The sequence below is a fragment of the Alternaria atra genome (genome assembly GCF_907166805.1).
Source record: "Alternaria atra isolate CS162 genome assembly, contig: 37, whole genome shotgun sequence".
Lineage (NCBI taxonomy): Eukaryota > Fungi > Ascomycota > Dothideomycetes > Pleosporales > Pleosporaceae > Alternaria > Alternaria atra.
In genome coordinates, this window is record NW_025091336.1 from 954,193 (window position 1) to 978,117 (window position 23,925).

General features: G+C 50.0%; 6 protein-coding genes across 6 annotated transcripts; 4 read left to right on the forward strand and 2 right to left on the reverse strand.

Annotated features, from left to right (window-relative positions):
- Positions 1-399: 399 nt before the first annotated feature.
- ALTATR162_LOCUS12042 (uncharacterized protein) lies at positions 400-1,671 on the forward strand (the record flags this gene model as incomplete). Its single annotated transcript, XM_043319687.1, has 1 exon — positions 400-1,671. One exon carries the CDS (start codon positions 400-402, stop codon positions 1,669-1,671), a length of 1,272 nt encoding a protein of 423 aa, XP_043175622.1.
- Positions 1,672-2,835: 1,164 nt separating this feature from the next.
- ALTATR162_LOCUS12043 (uncharacterized protein) lies at positions 2,836-3,510 on the reverse strand (the record flags this gene model as incomplete). The annotated part of the gene is made up of 1 exon (XM_043319688.1): positions 2,836-3,510. The coding sequence occupies one exon, from the start codon at positions 3,508-3,510 to the stop codon at positions 2,836-2,838; it is 675 nt and encodes a 224-aa protein (XP_043175623.1).
- Positions 3,511-6,292: 2,782 nt separating this feature from the next.
- ALTATR162_LOCUS12044 (uncharacterized protein) lies at positions 6,293-10,399 on the forward strand (the record flags this gene model as incomplete). Its single annotated transcript, XM_043319689.1, has 5 exons — positions 6,293-6,625; positions 6,699-7,281; positions 8,283-9,992; positions 10,040-10,307; positions 10,360-10,399. The coding sequence occupies 5 exons, from the start codon at positions 6,293-6,295 to the stop codon at positions 10,397-10,399; spliced, it is 2,934 nt and encodes a 977-aa protein (XP_043175624.1).
- A 617-nt stretch (positions 10,400-11,016) lies between these two features.
- ALTATR162_LOCUS12045 (uncharacterized protein) lies at positions 11,017-12,359 on the forward strand (the record flags this gene model as incomplete). Its single annotated transcript, XM_043319690.1, has 3 exons — positions 11,017-11,101; positions 11,154-11,998; positions 12,063-12,359. 3 exons carry the CDS (start codon positions 11,017-11,019, stop codon positions 12,357-12,359), a joined length of 1,227 nt encoding a protein of 408 aa, XP_043175625.1.
- A 343-nt stretch (positions 12,360-12,702) lies between these two features.
- Positions 12,703-13,926, reverse strand: ALTATR162_LOCUS12046 (uncharacterized protein; the record flags this gene model as incomplete). The annotated part of the gene is made up of 1 exon (XM_043319691.1): positions 12,703-13,926. The coding sequence occupies one exon, from the start codon at positions 13,924-13,926 to the stop codon at positions 12,703-12,705; it is 1,224 nt and encodes a 407-aa protein (XP_043175626.1).
- A 6,235-nt stretch (positions 13,927-20,161) lies between these two features.
- On the forward strand, positions 20,162-21,904 carry ALTATR162_LOCUS12047 (uncharacterized protein; the record flags this gene model as incomplete). Its single annotated transcript, XM_043319692.1, has 1 exon — positions 20,162-21,904. One exon carries the CDS (start codon positions 20,162-20,164, stop codon positions 21,902-21,904), a length of 1,743 nt encoding a protein of 580 aa, XP_043175627.1.
- Positions 21,905-23,925: the final 2,021 nt, after the last annotated feature.

Here is a 23,925-nt window from a genome sequence, read left to right on the forward strand (position 1 = left end):
CGGCATGGAAGAAACATAATGCATCCTGCACTGTCGATATGTCAGCACGGACGGTATCAACATTGCGAAGTGTCTTTCTGGTGGAGCGGTAGAGATCTTGTTGACTGACTAAGAAGAGTTTTGACGAATGCAAAGCCGCTCGAAGCTGATTGCACTTACACACGATTCGTTCTCGCCAGGCCGACCTTCAACATCAACGTGATGTACGTCATTCAGGATTGAAACCTTGTCTTACAGGATGCCGCATTGCGGACTAGTGTTCCGCCGTGCGGGCCTTTGTCCAATAAGCATGCATTCAGCAGATGACAAATGCGCGCTTATCATACCTCAACGTCCGCTGCAGACAGCATCAAATCAATATGGCGCCGATGAAGATACCGAAAAGATGTACTCTTGGTGATGTCGTTGCGCGCTGAATCCAACGCTTGCACCGCTTGCGCAAGGTCAAAGCGGAAGTGCGGTCGCCAGATCCCGTCTTGCGCTCGATGCGCGGACAAGGGCAAGTCGTGTATCTATCCACCATCAAAGAAGCAAACGGGCCATTCACATCGGCCTTTGTTATCAAATGGATCAGTGCTAAGAGGAAGAGATGCGTTATCTCCTGAGGCTGCAACCGATACGTCGACCGTCGATGCAAGCCTCTACTCCATCGACGACTTCCTGTGGGACGTAGAATTACCACCTATCGGCAGTTACCTCGGTGCACCGCCTTCTCAAATCCAGATTCCCAGCGTACTCAAGACGGATTGGTTTCTTGCGCCAGAGACGTGGACAATATCCCGCAGATCGATGAGTTCCGACGATGTACCGATCGGCACAGCAGCAATGAAGAAGTATGTGACTGTATTACAGTCTTGGCTCAGGAGCTGGGTAACAACTGGCAGCAACCCCCTTATTCACTCCTCCTTGTATAACGTGAACTTCCCGGCGTGCGTTCAAGTCGCGTATGCTACACTGGCCAGCTACGTGCACCGGACACCTGCGAATACAGATATCGTCCTCCAGATAGTCGAGGATCGGTCGAATGATCTATTACGAGAGAACGGAGCTATTCTGGACCAGACTAGTGCAGAGAAGTGGATCGATATCGGGGGTCTAGACCATGATCTATGGGGGCAATTGACAAGACTCCATGCTCTTTTAGTCTACCAGATCATCGGTCTCTTCGATGGCGATGTTCGCGCCCGTCACGTTGCTGAAGGTCATATGGCTATACAGGATAGCTGGGCCGGAAAGCTCTTTTCCACCGCTGGAGCTGCATTGTCAAACGAACAAGATAGCAGCGCCCATCTTGTCAACTGTCTTCCTAAGCTCCCTACCTATCTGCAACAACAGTGGTACTTGTGGATTCTGTCAGAAAGTATTCGCCGCACCTGGCTTGTGGCCGCCAGTCTGTCGCCAGTCTTTTCTGCCCTCCAGCAGCGCTGGGCAGCCTGTCCTGGCGGCGTCATGTACACGAACCGCAGTGGTCTTTGGAACGCTTCGAGTGCTGCGGAGTGGGAAAGACAGTGTTTGGAGAAGAATGTGGCGTTTTTGCAGCGCTTCGAGTGTGCGAGGCTCTTTCACTATGCAAGACCAGCTGATGTTGACAAATTCGGTGTGGCGATGCTGGAGATGACTTTCAGTGAAGATTTGCTGGAGAACTGGAGAACTAGAAGTGGTGGCTTATAACAGTTAGCATGCTTTCATGAGTTGTCCGGATATATATTGACGAAAAGAGTGTGCAGTTCCTTCCTCTGGTATTAATATTTCCTTAGCAGTAGGGGTGGTGATCATCATGATTGAGGTCCCTGGTAACGCCCGAAGAGGTAGAGATCCATAGTTGCCTAGCGATCCCTTTTGGTCGTGAACTGTACGACTTGTGTCAAATTTAGAGTCCATCCTAACTTCAAGTGTACGTAACACTGTGCTGAAGTTGCACAACTCATCAAATATAGTGAAGGTGTCTTCCACAAGCATGTAAAATGGGTTGATCGTACCATCAGTCTGCACGCAAGATTTCAGTCTAAGCTGTACGGCTGGACAAAGAGTGATCCCAGTGTCGGTCGAATGAACACATTGTTGCCGACTGCCCCCAAACTGAATCTGTTGTTAGGGATGAATGTAGTGGTCGTGGAGATCGTGGAGGATCCACATTCGGTAACGTACCCCTCGTCCGGAGCATGACCAGGCTGATACCTACTAAGCTGCCATTTTCTACAAGAACCACAATCTGGACCCTACACTACAGAGTAGCAAGCTGTAGTTTAGCGCTATCCTTTACTGTGAGAATGTCAGGAAGACTACCGACAAGGAACGTGTCTTTGGCGACGATAGGGATGGAGCCTCAGACTTCATGGCAGAAGAGGGTTTTAATAACCGATGAGCTCTCTGCTGATCTGATTGATGGTCGCGATTTGATATGATGACGGGCGCTGAGAACGCCCGATCGTTGCACCGACCTGCCCCTTTCATTATACAGTTCATGCATGAGCTTTGCCAATACAATTTCTTTACGTTGCGATCCGTTCTCATCTGACTCCTTCATCGCAGCTATCTATGTATGTGAAGCCGAACGTTACTTGCCACCCAATACCATGACAGACCTATATGTCGCCCTCAAAATCTCTATTGCGATGTCTCAAGTACGTGCAATACCTAGACTTTCTGGAATATAATCACGATGGTGGTGCTTCATGGCGCATATGTTTCAGTATTTCCTCCCTAATTGATTAATATCTCTTATTTGTAGAGTGAATCCGATCGCGTTAGCTCTATCTTCGAGGGCTTCTGGGGCCCTCTCATCCATCTCTGCCCATCCGTAGCATGCCTAGATTGTTCTCTTTGGCAGTATTCCTAGTGTGTCACTGGAACACACCCCATATCCACACCAAACATCATGCTGTCTTCGAGCCAATCTCGATAGCCAATCCCATCATCATCGGTCACATCTGTGGTCCAGAACTTCTCAAGTTCTTCACCGTGTTTCATGCGCCCGATTTCCTGGAAGAGACCATGCAGTTCCCCATCAGGGCGCCACGGCCCAACTAACCATTCCAGTCGACGACATAAAGAGGTATTTGCACGTCGTCCTGGTCCTGCGTATGCAATACCCCATGCTAGATTCCCGGATCGCGCGGCCCTCTCATCGATGTAGTCGTCTTCTTCGCCGTTCTTGGTCCAGTAGTCAATGCCTGCATCTCTATCGTCTGTAATCCGCCAGTTCAAGGGAGACCATATGACAGCTTCCTTGAGTGCCAGCATGTGTATTGCTGCTCTGGCAAAGCGTTCGAGTAAGCGAGTGAGATTGGTATGGGGAGTGACACGGAATTGGGAGCTGCCTGTTTGATATGCAGTGCTTGAACTGTTGTAATGTTGCGAAAGGAAAACATCGTCTATCTGCTCGTCGAGCTGCGTGCGCACATAGGGCGGGTAGGAAGCGTGGGTAATGGGAAAACCACGTGCACTGTTGCCTTGGCCCTCAGGGCCTGAGAAGTACCATGTGCCATCCGGGCGTGCGTTGTGAAGCATAATTTCGAGTAACTCTACATGTGGCTAAGGGTTATGTAATGCTGTGAAGCTCTGTGGTGTTGGCGGGAAAAGGTTCTCGTCCACCATTGCTCGTAGTTGCAGGTGACGCAGGTTGTTGCATAGAATATCAAGACTTGAGGTAAATGGATCGTGGGAGAGGGGCCTTACTAGATCTGGCAAGGGCCTATCATGATGAATTTCGATCGCACGGGCTAATGGGTTCAGGAAGTCGAGCGAAGCTCGCCTCAACGTTTTTGGTATATCGTCGACGCAGCGGATAACAGCGGCTGCGAAGTCGTGTCGAGCATCTCGGCGCGGTCCTTCCCAGTCGCGCTCGTAGTGCTGGATGTATGTATCTTCTTCTTGATTTAGCGTCTCGCACCATTCGTGCCCCCCGGTTCGTAGACCTAGATATTCAAGGTTGGGCATCCTGACCGCTAGATCGATGAGAACACGCAAGTCGAGCTTAAACTCTTGTACGCCAGATACCATGTCTCGGACATAGTATCCGCGCGGTTCGTGATCATAGTTATTATAGATCTCGAACGACCGGATGGATGTGATTTGCGGTAGCTTTATTGCCAGTAGCCGGACGCGCCAGCTGGTCAAATAGCGATGGGGACATATGTGGACGGCATCGATTGTTCTGATCGGACCGTAGACTGAAAGTCGATACTTCCCTGGAGCATGTTTTTCCCCGCTCGCTTCTCGACTACTTGGAGTGTGTGGGAGAGGATTTGGATCTGTCGTGTGAAAGACTCGTCCCTGTCGTGCAGCTCATGAGCAGACTCTCGACAAAGGACTTCGCTGTCGTCTTCGTTACCATCCTCGTTGTCGCTTGTCTCATAAAGTGTTGGAAAGGCTGGTCGGGATTTCACTTCTCGTAAATAGAGAAGACGATGATTCGAAAAGCGCACGAGAGATTCGGCTGCGTTGCTTTCATTCACGGTAAACTCGGCAAAAGCTCCAGAGTATCTTTCCGCAGCATAGCGAAACTTACAACTCAGGGTGAGGACATTGTGCAAGTCTTGCTTGGGTAGATGGCTGGAAATCTGATCGATGAGTTCCTGTGGGAGTCCATCCATAGCAGCGCAAATCCTTGGTATATGCTGTAATGTGAAACCGTAAAAGATGTTTGGTAGGCTTCACAAATTCGATGCCGTATGGCGGTCAGGTCGCCGTGGAAAGATTGTTGGAATTATATGAGAAGATCAGTATCCATGATTCAGGCGCGCTTGACAGGTTTAATACCTGAGCTGGTCTGCGGCGCAGTCACAACACTCCGACAATGCGTCCATGACTTCCCGACATCCTTGTAGGAATTTCTAGACAAGAAGCCCGCTAAGCCAATCTGGGACGTTCTGAAACACCCCGACCGCTAAAGCAAGGGTTAGGAACAGCCGTATCCTTTCCCAACACTAGCCGTTGTGGCCGCCGATCGCTACTATTGCACGAGGGCAGGAATTAAGACTCTTCGGGAGCCTGTGGTCGGTACAACAAATTTATCACGGCTTCCCAAAACTGTAGATTGTGACTGCAGACATGGTGACGAAGGCCGGGAAGGATAGAGCGCCGGAACAACATCAAAAAAGGCATTTGTGACTGCGAAGAGAAAGAAACGAGTGAGACCAATAGATACAGTACCTCTCAGATGCGATACTCGCCGGCGCCACACAACACTACTCTCTACGCGCCATCCCCTAACTACCAACCAAGTATACCATCACAGTATCCATCACAGCATCCATCACATATGAATACAGTCTCTCTATCAATTCTTCGGCTTCTCCCAATTTTCAATTTTGTCCCATTCCTCGTTGGTTTTCTTGATAAGAGCTTTAATTTGCTCTTGTATCTTTTTCAGCTCTTTCTTCTTGCCCTTCGTCGTCTACTCGTCGGCCTTGAACTCGTTATTCATATTTTCAGAGTTCCATGTAATCTGTAGCTCTCTGCTTCGCCACTGCGAACACCCCCTCCATGTAAGCATTCCATTTCTCTTCGAGCTTCTGCTCCTGCCACGAAGGCGCCTCTAAGTCGCCGGAGGGTAACCTATACACCCAGGGTGTCTTGTGTAGCTCTCGGTCGACATGTCCGATTATCGCACCCATCCTATTCTTCTGATCTGCGAATATCTTTGAGATCTTCTCATCCTGCATGTATTTGAAAGCTCAAATCATCTGCCGCAATCACTTGATTACTATGCGTGCTTGGTCTACAGGACTCAGGTGGACAAGCTTCTTCCATTTCGTACGCCCCTCTACCAGCTACGCCCCCATTCCATGCGCGTAATGCTGGTGCCAACGAACATGTGATTGATCCCAAACTGTTCAAATTGAATCTTGAGGAATACAAGGCGTGAAATGGTGCTATTACTCTTCTTGTCAGGTAGCGAGTAGAGTAGAACCGAAGAACGTCACTGTCAATGTTGAGCTAATGTATGAGACCGAGCGGTCTTATCCACAGACCTGCACTATGGACTACCTGGGTATAGGCTGCTTCGTCTATTCAACTCTGCCTCCTTGAGCGAAGAAGAAAAATAGGATTGCAGCACTTTGGATTTGACTGGACTTGCGATCGACATTGAACATGAAGCTTACAGACTAGTACTGCGGGCCATACGCCGACATTCGGTTAATGCGCGACCAACGTCTAGTTTGCCAATCAAGGGAAGGTCTGTCCGCTATCTGCGCATCTGACGTTGTTGCACGCCTGAAAGCCTTCGGAGATATATAAATATGCAGAACGAGGCTGAGGTAGTCTGCGCAAGCACCAAACCATCAGAATGAGAACGACTTTGTCTGTTTGCTCGGCGCTCATAACAGCGGCCCCTGCATTTTCTTTTGAATCCAAATCAAACAACGGCTGCCAAAGTCCACTCCCTCCAGGCGTCAAGCTCGACGAGTCCGTCGATTTGACATTAAACAGCACAAGCGGAATTTCGCCTCGCAAATACCGCTTACACGTCCCTCCCTCGTACCATGACAACACTCCAGTTCCACTCATCCTCCCCTTCCACGGCCGGGGCAAAGACGCCGAATACCAAGAAGCTCTAAGCCAATTCTCAAACGCAAGCTACGGTTTCAATGGTATCGTCGCATATCCCGAAGGTGTACCGGTACATCATTCCCTTCCCGAAACCCGGCCAATGAGTTGGGATGGCATGAGATGAGATGCTAACAGACGCCCAGAATGCAAAAGGAACCCAACAATACCAAGGCGACCCCGACTCGCCCTCTTCCATCAATGACGTAACCTTCACGCTTGAGCTCCTGGATCACCTACAGTCAACCTATTGTATCGACCCCGCCCGTATCTACGCGACTGGAAAGTCAAACGGCGGAGGCTTTACTGGTGTATTGGCCTGCGATGCGGAAGCCACAAAACGTATTGCTGCGTTCGCACCCGTGTCTGGTGCTTTTTACCTAGACGCTGACCAGAATCCGCCGCCGTGTGAGCCTAGTGGACAGGTTCCGATCATGGAATTCCACGGAGTGGAGGATACGACGATACCGTATAATGGCGGCATTAACACGCGCGGCAACGCCAATTCGACTGACGTGGTCATTTGGGTCGACGACTGGGCTAGGCGCGATGGCTTCGATGTTAGCGCGAAAGAAACGACATTCCTGTGTGAGGAGGATGAGGGGAAGAAGGTGACGAGGTATAGTTGGAATGATGTGGTCGTGCATTACAAGTACAGCAACTTGGGTCATGATTGGCCGAGTTCGTTCCCCAATGGCGATACGGGAGGCGATGAGGGAGTGCTGACGTGTAAGGAGGCCGAGGCGACGGGAATTATTTTGGAGTGGTTTAGTAGGTGGACGTTGTAGGCGGCGGTTGCAGGGTCGTTGTATGCGGTAACGGACGAGCAGGGTTGAGGGCTTGGGTTAGAGATAGTGCATGTGAGCGATCTGTCTTATGCGATCCCCAGCTACCGGATGAGGCCAGGCTCCGATACCTGCTCGGCGACCTCAGGTCATGAGGCTAGTATCTCAGAGTGGAGTAATAAGATCCGATGTGCATGAAGGTATTGAGAGATGCACGATGGGGGTGACAGGAACCGCTGACGTCATGCCAACACGCTATGGCCAAAGAACATCACGTCTTCATCGCGTCTCATCTGTCCCGTGTTTCCTCCATCTTGCGCTTCAGTTCCAGAATTCATAATCTCGCCACTCAGGGAATCTGTGATTTCCGCAATGTAATGCTGTGACTGCACAGGTATCTATTAGACTCAGTGTCCACCAGACTGGCGTGACAGTGCTTTGAACAGCCTTCGTGCATCGGTCTTGACTGACATAGTATTGCGGTATAAGGATGGGTGCGCTTTTAGAAGATGATCTGAATCGGTTTGTGGATTGATTTTCTTATAGTGCTGACGTTGACCGGCCGCCGTCACCAGGCAACTCCCTCACACGTGCACAATATCATGAGCGGTAAATCTGCGGGAGCATCAAATTTCATACTCGTCTTTACTTCTCATTTAGTAGCGCATGTACACCAGATCTTGTTGTGCTAGACGCAATCCCTCTTGTTCTTTCTGTTTTGCAAGGCGTTTTCGAGCGCGCACCTTCCAAACTCTGCCGCCATTCCACTGTTTATCTCGCACCAACTTCAACTACATCCCTCAAATTTCTCCGCTTCTCCCCTCCATGCTACCGCCAGCATCATCTCAGAAACGACTATCTATCATCAATTACTGCCACGACGAACCCCTTCGCTTCCCCGTCCAGACAGCGCATATTCGCCTGCGCTCATGACTTACCATTCAGCCTACCGCGGCATCGTGAAAGCTCCCAATGGCGACTTCGATCATTTCGTCAGACAGGTAGACCCGTCACACTTGATTGGTGGATACTGGAGGTTCCATTCTATCGAGGATGACCGGCGCGCTATGGCCTGTGGCTTTACAACACCGGAGGATGTGCTTTGTGCTGTGGATTCCAATGAGGATGAGGACGACTATGATGATATCACTATCCGATGGATAAGAGGAGCGGACGACTCAAATGTGAAGATGGCATTGTCGGGCACCGCAACTCAGCATCTTGAAATTATCTACGAATTGCGCGCGCTACTTGGTCTGCCGATATCGTCGCGGGGGCAGATACCACTTTACCCTATCGGTACTAATCCCAGATTGAAGCAATACTGGGAGGCAAGGTATAGACTCAGGCGACCAGCCCCGATCGATTCCGCTGGTCAGCAACCAGGTCGTCAGATTCCATCTCCTACAAAGCTAGGCTCTGGCCACTTGTGTTCGTCACACCCTCAGCACGCATCACCAGCATTACAAAAACCTCCGGAGGGTCAAATCACAGGAGCTCGCAGTATGGAAATATTCCAGAAAGCGCCGCCGACCCCTACCAGAGCGACACCATTACAAAAGGGACCCGGTGCTCCTGGCGTGGCTACGAATCAGAATATCCCAGCGCGTCCATCGTCCGGAGACACCACAGTTCCAAGACTTCCCACCGACACGATCGATCAACAGCAAGCTCCCTTCCAAAGCACCGCATTGCCAGTATCAACGTTCATATCACCCGCTTCGACTGGCAGTATGAGTGTGCCTTCAATACTGCTAGCTGCATTGGCTTGGGGCTTACAGTCGTCTCCATCACCAATATTGGCTAGTCAGGGTTATGGCATCTCACAGCATAACTGGATTCATCCGTCTCCTCGCAACTCGACTGTAGATCATCCTCCCAGTTCAGTAGTCCCACAGCAGCAACAAGTGCGCAACGGCGGAACAAACTCCTCGCACGACACTGTTACCGCGGATTGCAGAGCTATAGCCCCTATGAATCTTCCATACCGATCTCCATATCCCACGAGCGCGACTGGAGACGGTCTTCAGCATGCTAGTCCAGTGGTCGCGCCGTCGGAGATGCCATTGGCAGGAAGTCAGGTGCAGAAGCACGTTGCGGCACCATACAATGCGGATACTCCTTCTGTCAGTACGTTCAGTTCTCCTGCTGCTGACGCCCAGTCTAGTTTCTTAGTCGGCTCGACAGTGCCATCTGCTTTCAGTCCTAATGATAGCGATATTGACCTACCGATAAGCCCGAACAATCCTCGCAATGCCACGCCAACGACCCCCACAGGAAAGTCGCAAGAGCCTTTCTTGGGTAGTTTATCTGGCTCAGTAGCACCACAACTGAGCTCCCCACATTCCTATATTGAAGATGCACCGATCGGAGAACCATTCGCAACGGAAGAAACTGCCGAAAGCGCTCCTGATAGGCCTACTCATCCTGGTTGCGCGAAACGGCTGTCGCCTGACAACGAGCCCAGTCTTCGGCAGAAGACCGGCACACTGGACATACGATCTCTAGACGCAGTTGATAAAAGCGCGAGAGCGGGAGCGAAGATGACGGAGACTATTCCCGAGCCGTGGCGCACCTACATGAAAGGGTTGAAAGAGCTTCCATGCATGGATTGTGGAGAAGACGACGGCCACCTATGGGACTGTCATCTTGGTAGTAAGTGCTATAACAACACTTCTTGACTAGCCACTAACGTTAGTAAGACATGAAATGGATGCAAAACCCTACTCTCCTTGACTATCGCACCTTGACCGACGCTGTAGAGCATTTCGACCCCGGCCCATGGACAACGCATTTTGACCCCCCCGAACCTGAGTCGGAGGACGCAGAGACACAGATACGAGGTATGGCCGAGGTCATCCGAAATGAAGATAGCTACAAAAATGATCAGGAGCTTCACAACCTGCCGGATGAGCTCATGATCATACTTTGGGCATTCAAAACTTCGAAAGGCGTTCGGGTTGTCAAGGAGTAAGTCGACAATTACTGAACACTAAGTTTCAATTACTGACTATGGCCGCAGGGACGATTGGCATTCCGGCATTGGTGAGCCTGAGACGTAAGGACAAAGAACTACTCTGCTCGTCCCGAGAGCATGCGCTCATGGTTGAGATGTACGAGTACGTTTTGCGCGCGATGTATTTGTCAGAGAGGACATGCGACATCACAAAGAACATTTAACGTTGTCGGGTACAGTACATCGACTCCACCGTTTGACAAGGTACGATGGTTGCGTCTTGCTTCCTCAGATGAGATATTCTCATGTAGATAAGAACAGTGATATCGAGGGATTTGTTGTTGCCTGGTGATGGGCCGCGTTGTCGACGTCGCAACTAACGGTTAGAGCATTCAAGCCCCGCTCTTAACGTACCGAGGTACCCCATCAGAGTCAACAACGGACGAATTCCTGGCAACATATGTCAGGCGGCCCTCTTATAAGAACGGTCAGTGTTTTTCACTGGGTTACATCGTCCGTTAATTGTTGTTGCGAGTGGTGCAAAGCAAGACAATTGACAGCGCCATTTCTGACATCCTGACATCCTGACATTCATCGCGTTCTTCAGGCTTGGCCGATCCTCCAAATTGTCTACGTATATAATTCTGTGGGTATAACCCTCAGAAGCTATTGTTAAGACTTTCCTTGGTACTGCAAGACTAGATTGTAGCCTCCATTACGACCATGGCAGACTTCGAAACCCTCATCCAAGACGCCGTTGCAGCGCAAGAAATTCCTGGATGTGCTCTAGCAGCCACAAACCGTGATGGTACGTCCCATCTCCCACCTCTCACCCCCCCCATGCCTAACACCCACCTCAGGTTCTTTCACGTACTCCAAAGCCTTCGGCAGCACATCAATGAACTCCACCACCGCCAAACCCTTCGACCTAAACACCATAATGTGGGTTGCGTCCTGCACCAAACTCATGACATCCATCTGCGCCATGCAGCTTGTAGAACGCGGGAAACTTACGCTCGACGAACCTGTTTACCGGATTATCCCGGAGCTAGAAGAGTTCAAGGTGTTGACTGGGTTTACTGAAGAGGGTGCGCCTATTGAGGAAAAGCACAAGCAACCGATTACGTTGAAGAAACTGTTGACGCACTCAAGTGGTCTGACATATGAGGGCATGCATCCGAAATCCCTAGCATATCTCAAGTATCATGGTAAAAGGCCGAGCCAAAGTGGGAAATTACTAGAACGGTTTTCCGCCACGCCGCTGATGTTTGAGCCGGGGGAGAGTTGGACGTATGGTCCTGGTATTGATTTCGCTGGACTATTGGTTGAGCGTATCTCTGGCATGACGCTCGAAGATTACATGAAAGAGAACCTTTGGGGGCCGTGCGGTGTGAAGGATGTTACGTTTTTTCCTTCGACGCGGCCGGATCTCAAGGCTAGGATGGCGGATATGTCGGAAAGGACGGCAGAGGGCAAGGTAAAGCATAGTGATGCGCCGATGCCGTATCTGGATGGTGATGGCAAGGAAGTAAGGGATTGTATGGGGGGCCAGGGGAGCTTCACTTGTGCTGGTGAGTACGTGAAGGTTTTGAAGGGGGTATTGGATGGATCGGTGTTGTCGGAGGAGAGCTTGAATGAGCTTTTTAAGCCTCAGCTGGGAGAGGGGAGTCGCGAGATGTTGAATGCTGTTGTACAGGATGATATGGTTTGTCTTCCCTCTTCTTTCCCCTCTTCCCTCTCCTCTTATCCCATCTCAACTGACGCTCCAGGCCAACAATGCAATGGGCGGCACCCCCAAACACATTTCCAAAGACTATGGTCTCGGCGGTGTGGTCATCACCTCCGATACACCCGATGGGAAGAAGGCTGGGACTATGTTCTGGGGCGGCTATCCCAATCTTATCTGGTGGGTTGATCGTAAGACAGGGCTTTGTGGGATATATGCCGGACAAGTGGTGCCACCTGGTGATCCGACTGTCGCAGCGCTGACGAGGAAGTGGGAGGAGGGGGTTTATAGGTTGTTTGAGAGGTATCTGCAGGAGAAGGAGGGTGGGTCTAGGCTGTAGAGGTAGGTAGTAGGAGGGAGGAAGGGAAGGCAGCGGAGGGTGTGTCTAGTGTAGCAGAAGTCGCGACTGGGAGATACAGAAGAGAGAAGGTGGTATTATAAGGGTATATTGGTCTATCAATCATGGTACTCAAGCTTATCCGATGCTCAACGAGAATGCCATGTGAGCAATTCATGTCCACATCCTCCTCATACACAAGCAGCGCCATCAAGATTCATGACAGCCAACGAAACACCATGTCAGTCAGCTCTAATAGAGAAGCTCCTCGCAACCGCGCAAGCAAGTAAACAGAAGAAAGAAAAGCAGATCCACCATACCATTCAAGGCCTAATGTGCAGAGCATTTAGCGACGACGGCCAGCACCACGAAGCATAGCATTGCGCTTCAAAGCCTCCTGTTGGCGCTTGCGTCCATATTCTCCAGAAGGGGTAGGCATCTGGCCAATATCACCACCGATCACGCCGTCACCGTTGCCTTTGGTGTTGCTGTTGACGTTGGTGCTGGACGTGGGCTTCTGGACCGGAGCACCAATGACGCCGTTATCGTAAGGGCCACCGAGACCCTGGTCAGCGGGCGTGAAGTTATCGAACATGTCAAAGTTGGTCTCGTCGAACTGGAAATCGGGAATGTCGAAGCTGAAGTTAGGGTGGCCAGACTGCTTCTTCTTCAAGTCGAGTTGCTTGTTGAATTCGTTGCAGGCGTGGAAGACGGCGGCATCCTCGGTATCGATTTCGCGTGTGATGATTGCAACAGTACTTGAAGTCTTTGGTGTGGAGTGCTTCTCCATGAGGTTGGCACCATCATCACCGGTGCCGAATACGTCCTCGCGAACCATCTCGAACTGAGGAGGGGGAAGCAGGCTGCCGGCCTCGCCGATCTTTGCGCCGGTGTTAGGATCAATACCCTGGAGCAGAGGGAGGAGGAGGAGGCTTTTCTCCTCTTGGGAGAGGTGAGACCATGGTAGGTTGTAGAGCTCTTGCACCCTACGTGGTACACTAAAAGGGGCAGAAATGGTGCGCTTGTGAGTCTTTGCCGGCTTCGTGGTCTTCACGACCTTGCTGACCTTGGGCTTTGGTGATGCCTTGGCTTTTACCGCAGGCTGAGCCTTGGGTGCTCGAGCCTTGGCAGGAGCGCGGGAGGGAGTCGGAAGATCTGGGAAAACCTTCTCGACGGGACTAGAACCCATCAAAGGCCTCCAGAGGGCCTCGATCGAACCGGAAGGGGGTGAAGGCACAGGGGTCGCGAGTACTTCAGTATGCTGAGGGGACGAAGAGGTTATCTCGACCGGGCCAGTCGAGAGGTGCTCAGCGCAGCCCAAAAGGTCTCCGACAGGCCAGACCGACATGTCGTTGTGAAGGCCTTCGATGTCAAGTCCGACATCGATGGCGGAGTCGAAAAAGTTACCAAGGAGACCCTCGCCGCATTCAACTGACGGCAGAGGGAGGTCGCAGGAAGAGGCGTTGTCGTCGACAAAATAAGCGTCGTTTGTGAACATTTCAAAAGCTGAAAGTTCAATGTTGCCGACAAACTGCTCGAAAGCGCGTTCAGGGGTCTGCTCGGTAGACATCTTGATGGATGCGTAGTATGAAATGAGGTATAAAAGTAATAGTTGAAATACTTCGATACACTTAAGAAATGGAGTGCAGTGTAGGATGGAAGGATAGAAACCGAATTTGGCGACTTCAAAAAGAGCTCTATGCGAAGGGGGCTGGGCGCTATCTAAGCAATTGGGAGGCTGTTTAGCATGTCTTTGGGTATAGAGGTTGATAAATCGCTCACCGTTTTCTCCATCTTGGGTAGTGCAGATGGTGGTTGTGGGTACCTCAGTTACCCAATTCGGCGGCGCAAGTGCCAGCGGCAGCAAGCAATTGGTCCAGCCTCCCCAGACGCTTGAACCTCTGGCCGGGATCAGGTGTTAATTTACAGAGGACGGGAGGTGGGGGCAGAAAAGTTGTGTTTCAGGTCTCCTTCACTTGTGGCGCAGGCAGGTTCTGACTGGCTCGGCAAAGACTGAATACCGCGACAATACCAGCGAAGATGAAAGGAAATAGATAGTCCCAGTGTATCAGTCGACGTTATTGTAATTTTGGGTGTCTGTAGGTGCGATTGCGGCGTCAGGTGTGGGTGGGTAAAAGGGCGCCGATGTAAGCACAGATAACGTGTTTTATAAGCGAGTCGTCCTTACAAGCGAGTCGTCCACCCCACCAACTTTGATCACCTTTGAAGATCAAATCAGTTATGCCTCAACGCCAACAAGCTCTATTGCGCTCATCTGAAGCTGATATGCAGCTTACTATATCATCTCTTAATAGCCACCAGATCAAGACTGAGAGAGCTGCTGCTCGCGCGTTTAACGTCCCTCGAATGACGCTACGCGACCGACGCGCTGGCAGGCTTGCACGACGCGATTGCCAGCCCAACTCAAAGAAGCTTACCCAGCTAGAGGAGGAGGTAATTATTAGACATATACTCGACCTTGATCAGCGAGGATTTGGGCCTACGTATACAGCTGCGCGCGATATGGCTAATAAGCTGCTTGCTGCGCGTGGCGCAGGTCGCGTTGGCGTCCACTGGCCGCGCAACTTTGTCAAGCGTACAGACAGTCTTATGACGCGTTTTAATCGATCGTACGATAGGCAGAGAGCTCTATGCGAGGATCCTGTGCTAATCAGCCGCTGGTTTAAGCTGGTAGAGGAGACAAAGGCCAAGTACGGCATCTGTGATGAGGACGTCTACAACTTTGACGAGGCTGGCTTTATGATGGGCAAGATCCAGACTTAGCTAGTTATCACAGGGTCAGAGAGGAGAGGCAGGCCAAAGACTATCCAGCCTGGCAACCGCGAGTGGGTGACGGTAATTGCTGCAATCAACGCTGCTGGCTGGACAATCCCACCGTTCCTCATCTTTGCTGGCAAGTATCACCTGTCAGCCTGGTACGAGGAGGATATCCTACGCGACTGGGCTATCGCAGTTAGCGACAACGGCTGGACAACCAACAAGATAGGAGTAGAGTGGCTAAAGCACTTTATTAAGCATACTGAGGGCAAGGTAGTTGGAGCACGCCGCCTGCTTATCCTTGACGGCCACGAGAGCCACCAGTCTCTTGAGTTTCAAGAGCTCTGCAAGGAGAGCAATATCTACACGCTCTGCATGCCAGCTCACTCATCTCACCTACTGCAGCCTCTTGACGTAGGCTGCTTCTCGCCTATGAAGCGCGCGTACAGCCGTGAGATTGAGGCTCTAATGCGCTACAATATCAACCATATCACCAAGCTCGAATTCCTGCCAGCCTTTAAGGCAGCCTTTGATCGATCGTTCACCTTAGCCAATATCTGCTCAGCTTTTCGAGGCGCAGGCCTAGCCCCTCTCCAGCCAGACGCTGTTCTATCAAAGCTCAACGTGCAGCTGCGTACGCCTACTCCACCAGCTGCTCTCGCAGAGCCTCCCTGGGAGGCTCGTACACCAAGCAACGTACGTGAGCTTGAGGCTCAATCAACGTTAATACGTGATCGCGTGCGGCAGCATAAGAGCTCATCACCAGCCTCGATTATTGAGGCGATTAACCAGCTTAAAAAGGGGCTGAGGTGATGATGCTCTCAGCCGAGCTTATGCGCGATCAGATTACCTGCCTTGAGAGAGCCAACGAGGCAGCAACTAAGCGTAGGCAGCGCAAAAGAAACGGATACAGAAGCGTGAGACCTTAACAAAGGGAGAGGGAGAGGATATACTAGCTCAAAAGGAGGCTGACCAGCAGATTGAGCGTGAACAGCGTCAAGGTGGTGAGCGATCAGGCCTTAGCCGCCAGGCTATTGCGCGCTGCAGGAGGTGCAGGGAGACTGGGCACAACTCACGAACGTGCAAAAAGGATGCTGTAGATACTATTTAATCTACTATATTAATCGCTTTGTTCTACCTTATTACGTTGTTGCGTTGCGTAGCTTTGAAGGTGATCAAAGTTAGTGGGGTGGACGACTCGCTTGTAAGGACGACTCGCTTATAAAACACGTTAGCGGATGAGATGCAACAACGCAACATATCTGCAAGACCTGTTAGACAGGGAACATCACCAAAACCGACCGAATGTACTGCCCATATTATTGCATTGCGCTGAGGAGATGGTGCGCCATCTCACTTCAGTGACCAGCGCATATTGTGTAGGTGACAGCAACACCCGTCGCGTCCATGATTGGGCTCTTAGCAAGGCATCGTTGAGTGGTCTGAACAGGTTGTATAACTGTAAGTAGCATACAATGCCGGTTTATATATATGTATGCTGCTATTACATGTCCGCACTTCGTTCCCAGCAGCGTAGTGGACGTTTGGTGAGAGACCAATGTATTGGTGACGTCATCGCTCACGACACCCCTAAGCTCGACTGCAGGTACACAACGGTGCTGTTGATAAGAGGGTACCATATAAAATTGAAGGAGATTATGATTGCACTTTTTTAGTAGATGGGAACTGTGTAGACGTATGGACTTCGTAGATGAGGATGGAGTGGTCGCGGGCGAGGAATTTGGCGTGTTCATGTCGCAAGACCTTCATTCATGCATAATAGAAATGCAACGAACGAGCACATGTTCATAATATTAATTGTTAGATAACAACGACAACAACAACTATAAAAGACGAAGTGATATTGGTCTGTCAAACGCCAATCAACATATGTGTCATCCACAAATCGCGAGGCGTTGCCTCGAAGAATCTAGCGTGAACAGGGGCATAACCCAAATGCCACCTCGCTCATCATCTTTCCCTCACCATCCTATCCCACCATTTCCGTCCTTCTTTCATATCCCAGTCTGTAAGTAGCCTCACCCACTGCTGTCCTTCTGCTTGTGTGCCCATCTGTCATGCGATTGTATTGCCAACCTGAAGGATTTCGGACGCGTCGTCGTCGCCTTATGTTGTCACCTTCCGTTATGACGTAGGCGCATGACCATCGTGAGATTCTCTGAGTCCCTACACTTGCGATCTGAGCTCAATCAGATACAACGGAACAGATCCACTTATAAGGCGGTCTATTGAGTAACATGGGGAACATATACAGAAGAGTTGCCGGGAACCCACTCCCAAGGTGCAGACCATGACACCAGCAACGCTTAGGGAAACTGAGGTGTGCCGTATTGACGGTATGGCTTACTCGTGGGATATAGAGGTTTGCTGACTATAGCAAGCAGTTCGAGATCAAGCATACCATCTTACGCCAGGTCAATACTGACGAGGATCGAGAAAGCTTTATCAGGTCAAGCCAGATACGGGTTTGAACACTTTCTCAGGGTATCCATCAGCAAAATACGTCAGTGAAGTGCTTTCTCCCAAGCCCCTCACTTCGTTCCTCGAGAAGATGCAACGCTCGAGGTCTATCCGTGTACTCTACTGTTACCTACTATCATGGATAGTCTCAAGCAGTTGCAGATTCTAAATCATGCTCTAGAATTACAGTCCTGAAGAAAGCTTATTTTCGATGGATTTCACTAATATGTAGGTAGCTGTGAGGAGTATACCACCAGCCACTGAGGTTTAGATATAGACTTGTATTGACACGAATCCTTAAAGAGCAATCAAGGATCCGTAAGAGACGATATATACCTAAGGCACGTGATCATAGCTGATGTGGGCTAACGGTGCTCCTACAGGTCTTCGGTGGCTGGCCCACCTGTGGCAAAACTCTGTGGCTTTAGAAAATTGTGACAAATTAACCAGACATAACCGCGAGCTGCGCATCTGACAGTATGGATATGATGGCGCCACTGATGCTCGCTTCCGACCGAGGTTCCTAGGTTGATTGGCTCAGAGGCTTTTTTCGAAGGCATGATTTTATTTCCCCACGATATGGCTGATGCAGATGAGCACTGGCTTCGAGGTCCTCGGTGGCAGATAGCAAAACAAGCTTCCCAAACCGTAAAGAATTCATTCTATCAACTAGTTAACCAACCAACGGCGGGTATCCCTAGCACGGATATAGCCTCGGAGTACATACTTTGACCGCCTGATCGTCTTCGCAACCTAGAATACTGTGCGTCTAGACTAGGCCTATCGCTCTACTATCATGATTGAAAAAAGCGTAGATGGTGGCAACAGAGCTGAGTCTGAAGGCGGCATAATCTTTGATGCTGCGTGCGACATTATCGCTGGCATGACTACGACTGTTGTAATATTCCTGCTACAATAAAAAATTGTGAAGAGGCGTGGCCAAAGAACAAGAGCACTTTCATTACATATCTGTAAATGTGGGTGTAAGGCTGACTTCACGCGCAGAAGAGCGAGCTGGTTGAGTAGAAGCTTGTATTCGGAGTAGAGAAAATAGCAGACGCAGAGCCTAGAAGAGGCAGAGCGTACGCGTACTTATATAGCCTAGAGAGAGAAGCGAAGCGAAGGCGTACTAGACCGTAGAAGGTCTAGTAGTTTGCGCCTTCGTAGTAAGACGTAGCCTTTTACTCCTTAGCTCTAAACCTCGTAGTAAGTAGTAGCTAAGGAGAGGCTATGTCCTTACAGTGGGTGAGTAAAGTTGAGTCGTCTGGGCGGTTGGTCCATGGACAAAGAACCCCATTATCATCTGAACCTGTACAACATCTCCCTAATACACGACTATACCCGCTACCATGCGCCACTTGCAGGCTACATCTTGAGCTGGGTACTGTACTCTGAACTATGTATCTTGGATCTTATGCCCGGGGACGTTAGCTCGTTCTTTTTTTTGGTTACGGGACCCGTGCTTTGCCCTGATTTGGAAGCACAGCACCTGCAGCTCAGAAAAAGCAAAAAAAACTAGCTACTTGCATTACTCAATCCCAACGAGTGCCGCATCAGCCAAGGAATGGAACTCGCTCAGATGGAAGCATGCTGCGATCGAAGACCTCAACCGCGTGAGGATTTCCGTGGGTCAACACCCAAACCACGCAACAGACCTGCCGCGACCAAGCCGCGCTGAAGGCAGCGTCCAGTCTAGGCTTACGCGACAGCGAAAAGAATGAACGCCACGAGTTTACACGTGAGGCCCAGACCACGAGAGAGCTACGAGTTCCGTTCTTGGAGTCTTGATCATCAAGTTTGCACGTAAATGTATCAAGTGGCATAGACTGGGCTGAGTGAGGGTAATTGAGACCACATATCTATACTCTTCATATACTGCGCAATGCCTTCAGAATTTTTTCAAACCACTTCAACTTCTCGCTACTGATTCAAAGCTTATGTCTACGACTATTGTCATCTCTGGCACATTTGCATCAATATCCCCTTCTAATCTACCTATCAATCGCGCTGGGTCTCCCAATGGTGTTGCACCTGTTACCCGAAAATCACTGGCTACCTTCTCGTTCTACCATCGGCATAGTATCTGAAGACGCTACATAAAGTACAGAGAATGGAGGCGAGAAGAGATCACACAGCAAGCTCTTCGCTTGCCCGTATTTAAAGCGCGACCCATGCGAATATGCGGAGAGACAATCATGTTCCAAGTCAGGGTGGATGTCAATCCACGGTCTCAGGTGAGCCCTCCTGCGCATTGCTTGTAGTCGGACTGACCATGTATCTAGAGAGCATGTTTATTGCTGCCATATTCTGCCTATCAAGTGCCCAAGCTGCTCACAGACTTTTGAGTCTAGTCGGATGTTCACGCGCCACTTACATGAGCTATCACATTGTGACCGCAGCCTTGTTGAGACCGATGAGCCCATCAGAGGACTCGAAAGTCTTTGCAGAAAATCCGATCGCCAAAACTCACCACAGACAGTCCCTCGGAGGAGGACATGTGGAGGGTTATATACACCACCTGCTTTCCCAACGATCCGAAGGACGACATGCCCTGTCCATATCATGAGAAGGACCAAGGAACAATCTACGCTATTTCGCCGCACGAATCCATAGCATCGATTCCTTCTGCTATGCCCTTCATCCGCACGCCCGAATCAGCATATCTGGGTAACAGCCAGCGAGGATATTTTGAAACCACCAACAAAGTGTCCAGTTCGATTGCTCCAAGTCTTGCCGCTCGAAGTTCTACTCGGCCTATCTCAATTGTAGGCGAACACAGTCAAGACTCGCAGGACGAGGATGTCGACGCAGAGACTTGTCGCAACGAATGTCCAGAGCTCTCAGATCCTAATCAACGCACATATCAGTCTAATGGTGACGCAAGCGATGGGCCCATGGCTGATTCTATCGGAAAAGGGGCTGCGAACATGCACCACGCTCCCCAAGCCCTCCAAGCCCGGCAGCAAGTGCAATCTTGCAATGGTTCCCATAGCTCCGATAGGCGAAAGCTCAGGAAGAAGCTCCGTAGGAAGACCCTGGAATCTCAAGTCCTTGCATTCCGAGCTTGGGAAAAGCCCCATCGTACAGACGAGCATATAAATCCGGGGGTTTATCGTGGATTCTGGAAATGGCTTGCGCGCAGCTTGACTTTTTACATCCCTTCCTGGTTCCTCAAGAGATACCTCAGGATGGAAGACCTTCGGCAACGTCTAGCCTTCCGACAAAAGGTGCTTTTCTGCCTTCTGCTTGCGGCCATTTATGCATTGCTTTGCTACTTTCTTGTCATTCAACCCATGGCCAGCTGTATCTTGAAAGTGCACATCGGCATGATTTCCAACGACAGTACCTTCTGCAGCATGATCAGCAACATCATTTACGTCTATATGGGTCTGGGTGGCGGTTTCATGCTCCTAGTCATGTTCTGCGTTGCTCGTATTCGGTATACTAGCCGTTCTTTCGAAGAACATGTTACTCTGCTGGTAATGCAGATCCCCTGTTACAACGAGGACGAATCCACGCTCCGGAAAACAATTGAGTCGTGCGTCCAGTCGAGTTATGAGAAAAAGCGCAAGCTTCTTTTCATTGTCGCAGATGGAACGGTTGCAGCTGCTGACCAGAAGCCAACCTACAGAATCTTGTTGGATGATATTTTCGACCATAGTGCAGACCTGGAGGTGGGAATCGAGAATCAAGCTCACTCATACACGTCGTATGACGGGGATTGCGCTTCTGAGAACCGAGCTTTCACCTGCACTGGCCACTATCGAGGGGTGCCTTACGTCATTGTAATCAAGATTGGGCGGGACGACGAACAAGATAGCCTAAAACCCGGGAACCGAGGGAAACGTGACTCTCAGCTCGTGGCCTACAACTTCTTCCACTACGTCAACTACCGACGGTTCTGGAACCCACTCTTCGAAAACCTTGAGTTTCAGATGCGAACCTGCCTCAAAACAGACGCTCCGGATGCCATGTACATGCTGGCCATCGATTGTGACACCGAGGTTGATCGATCAGGAATCTCGTACCTTGTGGACCGACTTCAAAAAGACCACAAGCTCGTCGGAGTATGCGGCTACACAGGAGTCGGCAACGGTATGAGCAGTTTTGTCGCCAGCAGTCAGGTTTTTGAGTATTGGCTTACTCACGCCGTCCTAAAAGCAGTGGAGAGCGTATGCTCCAGTGTCTTTGTCCTCAGTGGATGTTTCACCATTTACCGACTGAAATGGCCAAACAACAGACCAGCTCTTTTGCATCCACTTCTCTTGGAAGATTATGCAGGAAGCTAGGAGAAGACCTTGCACGAACACAACCTATTGTCCATTGGCGAGGACCGTTATTTGTCAACTCTGGCGATCCGCTATTTCGTGTCTGACTGTCGACTTGAATATTTCTCCGCTGCAACATGCACAACCATGGTTCCCGACAAGCTTTCCGTGCTCCTGGATCAGCGACGCCGATGGACGAATTCCCTTATTCACTGCCACTTTGCTCATCTCAACGTCCTTCCATTCGAAGCATCATTCTGGACTCAGATCAGACTACTTTTTGTCCTTGGTGCCGAACTATTCATGGTGTTCATCCTGCCACTCGCACTGCCGGCCGGAGTCGCTCTTGCAGTGATTTCACTCTTACTAACACCATATGCTTGGGCGATATTGCTTGCATTCTTGCTTTTACCAGTATTGTTATGCATTCTCTGCATTGATTGGACATACATCCCTTCCTATCTCCCATTCTTTCCTATGATCGGTGTGTTTAGCATTATTATACCGATATTCTCGATGTGGAATCAAGACAACATAAAATGGGGCAAAACGCGTGGTGGGTAATGGTACTCAATCAGCAAAACGCCCTGTTCTTGCATCCTGCATGTTATCTAAAAAGGCCGCGTTATTTCCAATCAATAGATGCTAGTCTTCCAAATTCACGGTCAAGTCTGTACGGTGATGTTCTGTGTGCCGTTTAATGGTATAACTAAAACTTACGAATTCTCTGATCTTGAGATAGTGTGTTGTTACGTACTAGTAGAACTGGCCATTATCATGGTATTTTGTCTATGAGATACTTGAATGTAGTAAAATGCAGTAGACTATGGTTGTACTGTAATTTGACTTGGTTGCCATAATGTAATTAGGGGTGGCCCAACCCCTGTAGATTTGAGCGGGTCCACTGATGTTGAGCGAAATACAGTCGAGTCTGCGGTATAACGATGATTGTGAAGCAACAATCGTCTATACTTTACGAGAGAAAATCCTCCATCCAGCGATTTTAGTATGAGACGACGCTATTTCAGTGTTAACATTTACCGTTGTTGAGGCCGCCACTGTAAGAGGCTGAAGCCTTGGTTAGTAGTACTTGGCCTGTGGCCTTTGTTATAGCTGGTTGGGATAGGCTGCAACCCTCGGAGCGTTGTCGGGGCTTCATCGGCGCTCCACGGACCCTTAGAAGTTTCTCGAACCTAGCACTACGTGATACATAGACCCAGCACAAGCGTAGTGTAGCTTCTCTATCGAATTCATTACTGTTATACCTTGCACTTATGGTCAACCCATCGCACCCTTACAGCCACCAATATTGTGCTAAGACAGCTTAGTCTCTAGTTAGCTCTTCGCAGCTGAAGTACCTAGGGGGGGTTTTTTGGGACCGCCAAGGCTTTCTGACCTGCTAAGAGTACTGCGGGGTTAACGATACCTAGGTAGTTCCCTTGCAACCGAGTATACTGTTATACTGCATACTCGAATGTATTACATTCTTCCTTCAGGTACCTTACCCACTTATTCAGCTGCATTCCGACAGCTAGTAGCCCTGCTGTGGATATGTGGTCAGCTGGATTGCATCAGCCTTGCGAGCACGGCAATTAATTACAACTCCGCTCGCTGGTCCCTCCAGGTATAGAGCCTCTTTCCATCTAAAATCCACACAAGATGGAGTCCGATCTCTATCCTCATAGAGGCTTCATGTTGGATACGGGCCGGAAGTTTTTTCCTGTCGAAGCCATCCTCGATCTGTTGACCGTGCTTCAACAATACAACTTCAACGTCTTCCACTGGCATATATACGATGCAGAAAGCTTCCCCATACATTGGCCGGCAGATCGCGGTTTGACGAATGCGAGCATAGAGCACAGTCATACTTCCAGATACTATACTGCTAGGGATATTCAGAATGTGATTTCACATGCACAACATCTGGGTATTCTAGTCTATCCGGAGACAGACATGCCTGGCCATAGTGACATATGGTAAGTTATTAAATCACCTATTCAGCGTTTTCCATCACGAACTCTGACGGTATTATTCTAGGGGAT